The sequence below is a fragment of the Trichechus manatus genome, unplaced genomic scaffold (genome assembly GCF_000243295.1).
Source record: "Trichechus manatus latirostris isolate Lorelei unplaced genomic scaffold, TriManLat1.0 scaffold00030, whole genome shotgun sequence".
In the NCBI taxonomy this organism is placed as follows: domain Eukaryota; kingdom Metazoa; phylum Chordata; class Mammalia; order Sirenia; family Trichechidae; genus Trichechus; species Trichechus manatus.
The window spans coordinates 7,864,558-7,875,977 of record NW_004443966.1 but is presented as its reverse complement, the minus strand read 5'-3'; the positions used below and the strand labels follow the sequence as shown (position 1 = coordinate 7,875,977).

General features: G+C 45.1%; 1 protein-coding gene across 1 annotated transcript in view; it reads right to left on the bottom strand.

Annotated features, from left to right (window-relative positions):
- C2CD4A (C2 calcium dependent domain containing 4A) overlaps positions 1-5,152 on the bottom strand; it is a 6,598-nt gene extending 1,446 nt beyond the window's left edge. The window contains exon 1 of the mRNA XM_004374787.2: positions 2-5,152. Within this exon, the coding sequence (XP_004374844.1) occupies positions 2-343 (342 nt within the window). The 5' untranslated portion in view covers positions 344-5,152. The remainder of the gene's footprint in view (position 1) is intronic.
- Positions 5,153-11,420: the final 6,268 nt, after the last annotated feature.

The window sequence follows — 11,420 nt, the reverse complement described above, 5'->3', positions numbered from 1 at the left end:
GGGTGTGCGGGCTCTCGAGCAGCGCGCAGAAGCCATAGGCGGTGCGCGCGCGGGGCAGGTGCGGCAGCGAGAGCGCGGCCTGCGAGCGCGGGTCCCAGTCGGTGCGGCCGGCGCCCTCATCTGTCCCCCACTCTTCGCCCCAGGAGTTTCGGAGCGCAGCTGGGCCCGGACTAGGCGCGAGTCGCGGTGGGATGCAGAATTCGGGGATGCGGTCCGGGGTGAGCACGTTGGCAAACGCAGTGGGCCGGGCGGCGGTGGATCGACGGGCCCGTCCCCGGAGAAGCCAGTCCCCACGCCGCAGGAGGCGCTCGGGTCCCAGGCAGAGCTGCTCCAGACACCACATGAGGCGCCAGAAGCGGGGCAGGGGCGACCCTCAGCTGGAGCTGGTTGGGCTGCAACGCTAAGCGCACACCTATCGTCAGAGTGAGCCCCGCGGGGCGCAACAATTCCTGTCCCTTTTTCTCCTTTAGAAGTATTTCCTCCTGCTTTTCCCGGGGCGAGGCCGACTGCACTGTTCGTCCCTATTGCTCACTATTTTTCAGTGATTTAAAAGCAATCGTTCTTGTCCCGTCCTGTCTCCACTCCGTTGTCATGTACACTTGGAGGCTTGTTCCTTTCACCTCGATCTGCCCTCGCTGGCTTAAGGCAGGGATTCTTCAAATGTTGGCGGCTAACCTTGGTCGCTCTGTCTACCGAGTCAGGAGACACTTTGCGTTGTGCAGTCCTTCACTGAATCCTTGGACTGTTGCACTCTAGCCCTCAGCGAGATTTAAAATATCATCTCTCCCAGTAAACTGCCGTTTGCTGTCCTCGTTTAGGCGCAAAAGCCTCAGACGAGACACCTGGGAAGTTAAACAAGCCGACTGGGCCCTCCGAATGTACCTGAAGTTCGGCGTCCGATCGGTCGGTCTCTGCCCCTTTCTACCTCTCTCTCCCACAGGGAGAGGCGTGCAGCCTCTGGGAAGTTCAAAGGGCGCGCGACGGGTACGACAGCCGGCCTGAGCTTTATACCCGCGGTCCGCAGCGCCAGCCAATGAGCCCGGGGGGGCACGGCGCTGCCAGGTAACCTGACGCCACGTCCTCACCTTTCCCTGTGCCACGTGGCTGGATCTGCTGAGCAAGTTCAAGGGAGCCAGTTCTTTCTTGTTTTGGCTGAGGGTGTTCTCTTCCAACACTCAAAACAGTTTTGTTTCCTCACGTGCAAAGGAGGGTTAAGTCTTGGCTACATCAGAGTCGTTGTGAGCATCGAGGGATATAATAAATGTGAACGTACAGAAGCACTCGACACCTACTGTTAGAAGGGAGAAGGCAAAATTCAGGTGTGTCTGTCTTACCTAACACCCTCCTCCGAATCCAGCCTCTCTATTGCCCGGCTTGCCAAGCTCCTTGCTAGCTTTCAGTTTTCAGCTCTGATTTTAGCTGTTGTTTCTTTGTTGACTGTAAATTCCTTCTACGTGTGGGGGAGCCTTATGGGGAGCTGAAAATGTTTCATATCTTAATCTAGGTGGGTTTACAGGAATGCATCCATATGTACAAAAATCATCTAGCGTACATTTAAGATTAAGATACTGTAGGGGGAGCCATTATTTAGGAAGCAGTGAGTGTTTAAGGTGGTGGGAAATTTGGCAACGATTATGGGTGACGGTTGCACCACATGAGTAATGTAATTGATGTCACTGAACTGTACACCCGAAAAATGTTGAATTGCCAAGTGTTGTGTTATATGTATTTTTACAACAATTAAGAAAAAGACTAGGGCACTTTATTGTTTATGTGTAGTACCTTGATAAAAAAATCACAACACACTTCTAAAGGCATGTGTTCTGATTTTTAAGTAGGAAAATATACTCCTGAATACATTTGGGCTATTGAAATCATGGTTTGGAGGGACCCTGAACAATCTGGCCTTTCTAGGCTGTGCCCACTGACTCTTTTCTTTCCTTTTGAAAACTAACCTGTGCTCATTCTTTGAGAGAGCTGCTTCCAGGTAGTGCTCAGGCTGAAAGAGACCTGAGTTTTGTTCAGTGTTTGGATGTATGATCTTTCTGCTTAAGGTACTGCCTTGCAAATCAGTTACTTCTCCAGATAATGCTCAACAAATTAAATTGAAGTCATGCAATGGTGATTTCTGGATAGGGCATGTACATTTTGTGTCTAGGATATACACACACAGGCCCTGCTCTACGTGGTTTTCATAGAGTATCTAGAATTGTCACAGAAACCCTCAACGTCTGATTATCCCTATTTTATAGATGAAAAACTGAGTTTCAGAGGTCAAGTAGGGATGAAGAAACAGAGACTTGGGAGTGAATCTATCCTGGGTTCAGATCTATTGTGCAACTTTGTGGCTATGGGACTATGGGCAAGTTAATTAATCTTTCTAAGCCCAAGTTGTAAAATGAGGGTAGTAATACCTACCATACAGGGATGTTGTGTTAAAAAGATGTGCATGACTGTGCCTGGCGCACAAGAAGTGCTTACTCACTGATAGGTGTTGCTGTTATTACACAGGTTCCCTTGACCCAGGAAGAGCTGATTCACACATGGACTCCTTTAAAAATATTTCTCCGCCAGGTCAAGCAAAACAGATTTGCTTTGTTTTTATTAATAATGCACCTTCTTCGGCAACACTTCAAAGCGTTTCCTGTCTAAGATTTTTTGAAAACAGCAGAGATGTACTGTCTTCTGGGACATGGCTGGTCCCTGTGACCACATTAAGCCTTATGTTTTACTTTGCTCAGAGGCCTGAGCCACCTAGTACCTGTGAGGATGATTCAGTAGGGTCAGGCCATGTGCCTGGAACAGGCACATCTTCTCAGAGGAAGACCGTGGTGGTTCAGAGCTCACGGTTGGGAACATCCGGTAATAGAGCTAGAAAACAATTCTGTAAAGAAGGCATAAATAGATCACACACCGTCGAGGACAGAGGTGCTCTCAGAAGTAGAAGGAGACTCAGCATTTTAAAGTGCTCTCTCTCTCTCTGTACATAAAGGGTTGGATATCAAAGAAAGCAAGAAGAAAGTGTGTAACCATTAAAATGCTGGTGTTCTGACTTGCCCATCTCATTCAACACTTCTAGAGTATGGAGTATTGGCAAGAACACTAACCAGGGAATCCAGACACGTGGGTTTTAGCTGCGGCAGTCATTAACTCTTTGGGAGACTTTAGGCAAGTCCCTTAATTCTCTCTGGGACACAGTGTCTCATGTTTCCCTCCATCAGATGAGGAAGGTGGGCTAACCAGATGCCCTTGAATCTTCCCTCTGGCTCCAACAGTCTGCCATCCATGTTCATGCTTTTTTCCCAGTTAAACTGCCTACCTTTATACTGTCCTGGCACCACAGATTATCCTCTGGCTTTCTCCCACATGTTCTTATTTTCTGACTCCGTTTTGCTTTTCTCTACAAACTCAAGTGTTGGGGAATTGAGTGCGAGTGTGGGGTAGTGTGAAGTTAGAATTTTTTTTAAAGCAAGAGTTGTTAATTTTTTAAAAGTGTCCCTAATTTTGACTTTTGTTTGGAACAGAAATAATGTTTTACTCCTCAGTTTGTATTGGTCAATCCCTCAGTGCAGTTTAGGTTTGTAATGGTTTTGTTGTCCTTCTCATTGTTGTCAAGCCAGAATGAATGTAAGAACTAGACATGCTAGAACATTCGTTTTCTCGGTTAACCTTTGTATCCAAATTCCTTCTTGTATAGTGTTGTACATTAGGGTGCTAATGGTGTTTTAGAACATTATCTATACTTTGTTTTAAGTTGGGGCTGTAAATTTCTAATTTCTTCAAAAAGTATGAAAGATTTGGGGCATTACTGTATGCACAAAATAACCAGTCTCTCAAAACATTCTGAAAATGGAAAATATTAAAATGTAAAGGCTTTTGGTGAGACACTACACGCTTTCCTCCTAAGGTTGGGAAAAAGACAAAGATGTTGCTTCTCACCACCCCTATTCAAAATTATACTGGCAAGTCCTAACTAATGGAGTATGACAAGAACAGGAAGTGAAAGGCATACAGATTGGGAAGGAAAAAATTAAACTGCCTTTGTTTGCAGCTTACATGATTGCCTATGTAGACAATCCCAAAGAAATGACAAAAAAACTTCCTGGGATTAATAAGCAATTATAGCAAGGTTGCAGGATACAAAGTGAATAAACAAAAGTCAGTGTCTTTCCTACATACCAGCAATGAACGACTGGCATTTGAAATTAAAAACCGCACCATTTACATTGTTGTTGTGGATGCCCTCAAGTCGATTCCAACTCATAGTGACTCCATGTGACATAGTAGAACTGCCCAACAGGGTTTTCTTGGTTGTAATCTTTACAGAAGCAGATCACCAGGTCTTTCTCTGCTAGGTGGGTTTGAACTTTCAATTAGCAGCCGAATGCTTAACCATTGTACCACCAGGGCTCCTCATTTACATTTAGCACCCCCCAAAATAAAATAGGGATACAGCTAACAAAATATGTATAAGATCTTTGTGAGGAAAATGAAACAATGCTGACTAAAGAAGTCAAAGAAGATAGAAATCAGCTGAGGGACAGTCCATGTTCATGTTTAGGAAGACTCAATAATAAGATGTCAGTTCTTCCCAACTTCGTCTATAGATTCAATGCAATCCCAAACCAAATCCCAGCAGGTTATTTTTTGGCTATCAACATACTGATTCTAAAGTTTATATGGAAAGGCAAAAGACTCAGAATAGTCGACACAATACTGAAGAAGAACAAAGTGGGAGAACTGACACTACTTGACTTTAAGCCTTACTATAAAGCTACAGTGATCAAGACAGTGTGGTATTGGCAGAACAGTAGACGAATATATCAATGGGATAGAACAGACAGACCAGAAATAGACCCACACAAATATAATCAACTCATCTTTGACAAAGGTGCAATAGCAATCAATGGAGAAAGGATATTATTTTCAACAATTGGTGCTGGAACAGCTGGGTATCTGCATGCAAAAAAAAGAGTCTAAACACAGACCTTATATCTTTCACAAAAATTAACTCAAAATATATCATACACCTAAATGTAAAATGCAAAGCTATATAACTTCTAGAATGTAACATAGGAGAAAATCTAGGTGACATTGGGTTTGGCAGTAACTTTTTAGATACAACACCAAAAGCACAATCCATGAAAGAAAAATTGATAAATCGGGCTTCATTAAAATTGAAAACTTCCACTCTGTGAAAGACACTGTTCAGAGAATGAAAAGAGAAGCTACAGGTTGGGAGGAAAAAAAGCTGCAAAATGCACATCTGATGATGAACTTGTATTCAAAATACACAAAGAAACTCTTAAAACACAACAGTAAGAAAACAAACAACCCAATTTAAAAATGGGCAAAAGATCTGAACAGATACCTAGCCAAAGAAGATATACAGATGGAAAATAAGTGTATGAAAAGATGCTTGACGTCATATATCATTAGGAAATTAATTGCAAATTAAAACAATGAGATACCACTACCTATTGACTCATGGCAATCCCATGCACAATGGAACAAAACACTGGCCAGTCCTGTGCCACCCCCATGATTGATTGAGGATGGGATTGTTGTGACCCATAGGGTTTTCGCTGGCTAATTTTTGGAAGTAGATTGCCAGGCCTTTCTTCCTAGCCGGCCTTAATCTGGAAGGTCCACTGAAACCTGTCAGCATCACAGCAACATGCAAGCCTCGACGGACAAATGGGTGGTGGCTGTGCATTAGGTGCATTGGCCAGGAAGTGAACCTGGGTCTCCAGCACGGAAGATGAGAATTATACCATTGAACACCAATGCATCTGTACATTTATTAGAATGGCTACAATCCAAAGTATTTACAATGCCAAATGCTGGTGAGACTGTGGAGCAACAGAGACTCTCTTTCATTACTGGTGGGACTGCAAAAATGGTATAGCCATAGTTTATTATAAGGCTAAAAACATGAGCTTTCCATATGGTCTAGCAATCATGCTCCTAGATATTTACCCAAATGAGATGAAAGTTAATGTCTATACAAAAATCTGCACCCAGATATTTATAGCAGCTTTATTACTACTTGCCCAAAATTAGAAGCAACCAAGATGTGTTTCAGTGTGTGAATGGATAAATTGTGGTACATCCATGCACTGGGGTATTATTCAGCAATAATCGCTATCAAGCCATGAAAAGATACGGAAGAACCTTAAGTGTACACCGTTAAGTGAAAAAAGCCAGTCTGAAGAGGCTACATACCATACGAATCCAACTATCTGACAGTTTGGAACAGCAACACTGTAACAGTAAAAAGAGTAGTGGTTTCCAGGAGTTCAGGGGGAGGAGGAGAGGGATGAACAGCCAGAGCACAGGACATGTTTAGGATGGTGAAACTATTCTGTATGATACTGTAATGGTAGACACATGACTATGCATTTGTCGAAACCCACAGGGCTGTACAACACAAAGAGTGAAACTTAGTGTAAACTTATTTTTTTCCTGCTGTCAAGTCAGTCCTGACTTGTAGCAACCTTATAGGGCAGAGTAGAACTGCCCCATAGGGTTTCCAAGGAGCAACTGGTGGATTTGAACTGCCAACCTTTTGGTTAGCAGCCAAGCACTTAACCACTATGCCACCAGGGCTCCACTGTAAACTATGGACTTAAGTTAATAGTAAAGTATCAACATTGGTTCACCAGTTGTAACAAATGTACCACACTAATACAAGATGTTAATAATAGAAGAAATTGTGTGCACAGGGGAGAGACAGTGTGCGGGAACTGTAATTTCTATGCAATTTTTCTGTAAATCTAACACTGCTCTAAGATATAAAGTCTATAAAAAATAAAAATTTAAAAAAAAGGCTTTTTATACTATACAGTAAATATTATTTATACTAACAATTTTGAGTCAGGTTTTCCACCCTCAGATTTTCTATCCCGCCGTTAACCTTTTAAAGGTCTCTGAGAATCATTACTACCTAGTGGCAATGCTCGGAAACCCCGGTGGTGTAGTGCGGCTGCTAACCAAAAGGCTGGCAGTTCAAATCCACCAGGTGCTCCTTGGAAACCCTATGGGGCTGTTCTACTCTGTCCTATAGGGTTACTATGAGTCAGAATCGACTTGATGGCAGTGGGTTTGGTTTTGGTTTACTGGCAATGTTCAGGGATGCAGAGGAAATTAATGCCTGCTTTGTGATTTTGGGTAAGTCACTTAACATCCCTGAGTGTAATTTTCCTATAAAATGGGGACAATACTAATACCTTCATTACTTATCTCACAAATCTTTTGTGAAGTTTACATGAAAATGTATGCCTTGGCATAATAATAACATTATAGCTCATAAGGTATATCTGACGCACTAATAATAAAATGCAAAGATGCATAGAAATGCACACGAGTTATTCTTTCAAAAGCATAAACATAAACATCCATGCAGCACTTAATTCAGCCTATTGACTGTTTTGCCCTGAGCTGGTTTCAAACCAGATAGTATCTGGAAGCTTGCACAGCCACCGCTGTCCACAGTGGTGGCATACCTCAGCTACAGCATTTGTGTATGGCTTCAGGCAACACACGGGCCTTACCTGACCAGAAAACCCCCAGGAATTTTACCAATGCTCCCAGCTCCCGTGCCTTGTGCCTTGTGCCTTGTGGGGATTCAGGTCCTATCCTCTCCCTTGTTGGTGGATAATGAGGGCGTCTAGACACTCCAGTAACAGACATCCTCAGCAGTTGGGGAAGGGGAAAAGAATCAGATCTGTAGCCACTATACGGTGGCAAACATTTGCAATGTCCATTGCTGCCCCTCCCACGTGAAGGCAAGCTGGTCCTGGGCGGACTGGGCTAGAGGGATGCTGAAGAACGCATTGGCCAGATCTAACATAGCATGATGCGTACCCAGATCTCTACTAAGGGTTTCTAACAAGGAAGTTATGCTTGGACCTCCTTGTTAAGCTCTCTGTGGTCCACAGTCATATACCAGGACCCATCTGGTTTCTTCACAGGCCACGCAGGGCTAGTAAAAGCACTGTGGGCTTCCCGGAGGGTATCTACTCTTTTTCATTCTAAAATGGTTTCGCTAATTTCCTTATGTCCTCTGGACAACTTATATTGCTTGATGTCTACCGCCCTTCCGGTGGGGGCAGGGTCATGGTTCCCATGCCGCACTCCCCCTCAGGGCTGTCTGTTTACCACCCTCCCTCGCAGTTGGAATTCTCCCACAGAAGTGGTCAAAGTCAGTTCCTTGAGGCATCCACCCCTAGAATGCATTCCGGTATTGGGCAAATATAGACTTGATACGGTTTAGCGGGAGAGCATCCCACTTGCGGGGTCAGAAACACATGGCTTATGCGGATGGACTTCTGCTGTACCCATCAATTGCAGGGCAGGGAAGGGGGTCTTTGAAACCGCGCAGGGTTTCCAAAGACAAGGGTGCACTTGCCCCCCCAATCAACCAGAACTAGCACCAGCTGCTTGTTTGTTCTTGACCAATGTACTGCGACCTCTGCATTGGGCCTCTGGTCCCCCTGCCAGGCCCTGACCTGCTGGTGACCTCGGCCCCACCCCTAGTCCCTAGGGATGGGCGGGGTGCACCCAGCGGTAAGGGACACTTCCTCGAGAAGGGCAATAGGACCCAGAGGATGATACTGTTGCTCAGGCTTCAGATCCTTCCGAAGACTAACCAAAACCAAGTCCTTATCTGATGCACTGCCTTTCTGGCAGCTGCTAACTTCATCTACATCTGCCTTCGTGTCACTTTCAAAGGGCCCTTGGACGGTTTCTCAGTCTTGGTTCCATTTAAAGAGACACTGTCCCCTGTCGTGGGTTCGGGGTAGCTTTCATCTTGTGAGTCAGGAGCGGCCACGTGTGTGTGGGGGGGACCCCTGCACTGCCAGACTCCTCCTCCACTGTCACTTCCACATCCTCTTCACCCCTGGATCCACTCTCCCACGGATTTCACCTTTTTACATCCCAGCCACCTCTCATCAACACTGCCCTAATCCTTGCCTTTGGCACTTCCCTTCCTGGCAACAGAGGGACCTCAGCTTAGTCCTCAGTCTTAATTATTTTTGAAAGTCAGAGGCTCTGGGTAAAGTTGGCAGAGCTCTCAGTCTTTTGTAGAGCCACGCCTCCACCATACTAAGCGTAAGCGTGGGTCTAACCGAGCTGCCTGGTAACCTGGAGGCGGGGCCTTCTCTTAGCTTTCCCCTTACTATTGCCGCTGCGACTATGTTGCTGCTCAGTTATCTTGGCGGGGGTGGTTATCAGAGAATTTCCAGAGAGGGTTTTATTTTTATTTTTTCCTGCTATTTAACTCTTGCTTTGCATTGGGTGTCTTCCCACAACTGTGCTATGCAGCCTGGCATTTTTGGGGTGTCCCCATACTTACAAAGTGGGATGCATGCATCAAGCATACAGGCCAGATCTCCCTATGTGGAGGTCGCTGGCCAACCCAGGATTTCCCCCATGGATGCCTCACTCACACTTGCCATTTCTTTGGTCTTCTGGCTGGCTTGTCAATTGTTCAGGCATGGACCTATAACATGAAATTTGCCTCCAAAATCAGAGGGTGCTGAGAGACCAAAGAAAGAGGCAGGCAACTCCAGTGTGGTGGCAAAGGAGTTTTTATTATCAGGGAGCTGTACATACCAAGGTAGTGGCCCTTGGCAGCAGGGGGACCAGGGCAGATCTCTGCACCCAGCAGTGGGGGTGGAGGTAGTGGCAGAAGAGGTTTTATAGTGGTTAAGGACAAAGTTGGCTTGACGCCAGAGGGTTACATAAGAGTGCTTCAGCAAGATTACATAACGGGCTTGGAAAACAGCAGTGAACTAACAGAAAGCATGAGAGCAGCCATGTTCGGCCCGAAAAGTCTGTTTTCCCCTTCGATTACACAAGGCATTAGTATTGCCCACCTCCTCCATGAGCCTGCACCTCTTGTCCCACTGGCTTGATAATTCCGTGCTGCCCGTGGCATCTTTCATATCATGTTGCACTGTTATTCATATATTCTTGCATTGGTTTGTCTCTTAACTTTTTACGGTGCAAGCCTTTTCTCAACCAGACCATAGATTATTTGCTCCCATTCCCCTCGGGGCATAGTGGGTATATTAGGGAAGAGGGATTGCTAGGGCACAAGACCATAAACAACTTGGAGACAGATTGAGGAGGGGGCTCTGAACACTGGAAAGTTTTTAGATGTTTTTGAGCAGGTGACTAACCTGAGGTCACTTTTGCTTTGGAAAACTAACTCTGGTGGGAGTGTGAAGAACAGATCGATGAAGGGAAAAACTGGAGGCCAGGGGGGCAGTTAGAAGGTGCTTGCATGGTACGAGTGAGATATAACGAAAATTTAGGAAATATGGCAAACACAGAATAGACAGGCTTGGCTGTTAACTGGCTATAGATGATGGAGAGAAGTTCAAAGTGCCTCCAAGGTATTTGGTGACTGAACTAGACAACTGATTAAGGATTTATTTTCTATGTGCAGTAGCACAGGATGAAGGTGGATGTTGATAGTACTGGTTAGATCTGGTTCTGTCCTTCTGTGTACCATCCACGTTACATAAAACCAGTTGTAAACGTTCTGTTTTTTTTATTTCTTCAGAATTTTGAATTTAGGAAATATTTTTTTTCTTTTAGATCCTGTACTAGCCGCGTGTTTATTTTCAGAACAATACACGCAGCCTTTCGGACAGTATCTCCTAGCAAGGCATTTAATATTAATACGTGCTGTGACTACATATAATCGTACAGTTTCTTAGGTTTCTGTTTCTTGTATCTCAACAGCTTTTTGGGCTATATTTTAGAAAAAAAAAATTCTGTTCTCTAAAGAGAATTGGTTTGTCAATGGGTGGTTTAACTTCTCCAGGGTGGAAAGTCCTTGCAGTAGAAAATCCCCACTTTTACTGTCTTGCTACACCAAAGTCAAATGAATCACAGCAGGGAGCAAAGCGATAACCAGTAACCCATACTTAAAAAGAAAGTAGTACGTTTTTTTTTCTTTATTTTCGTAATGAAGCAGATAACCAAGAAGTTAGGTGGCTTGTAACTACAGGTGAATCAAGCACAAAAGTGAAAAAATTTATGAGCTTTCAACAATTCTCATTCTACCTTCCATCTTATGATGCGGTCCTGTTCCCCCCTCCTCCCATTTTTAAATTCATTAAAGCGTGTTTTCAAGGAGCAAAAAGCAGCAGAAACCCTGTTCCAGGCAGAGGCGATGCGCAGCAGGACAAGGATGCCGGTATCTTTTTCCCCATCAGACGCACAAGTGAAAGGCTGATTGCTAGGGGGAGCTCAGAGCGGGCTCGAGGCTAGGGAGCGCGGGGCTGCGGCCGGGTGGGCGCGGAACGAGGCCGCGGAGCTGCTTTCGGTCAGATCGGGAACGCCTATGCCCCGTCGCTTCGTTTCCAAGGCCCCTCCCTCCGCGCGCAGGCCAGGGCTCGCGCCCC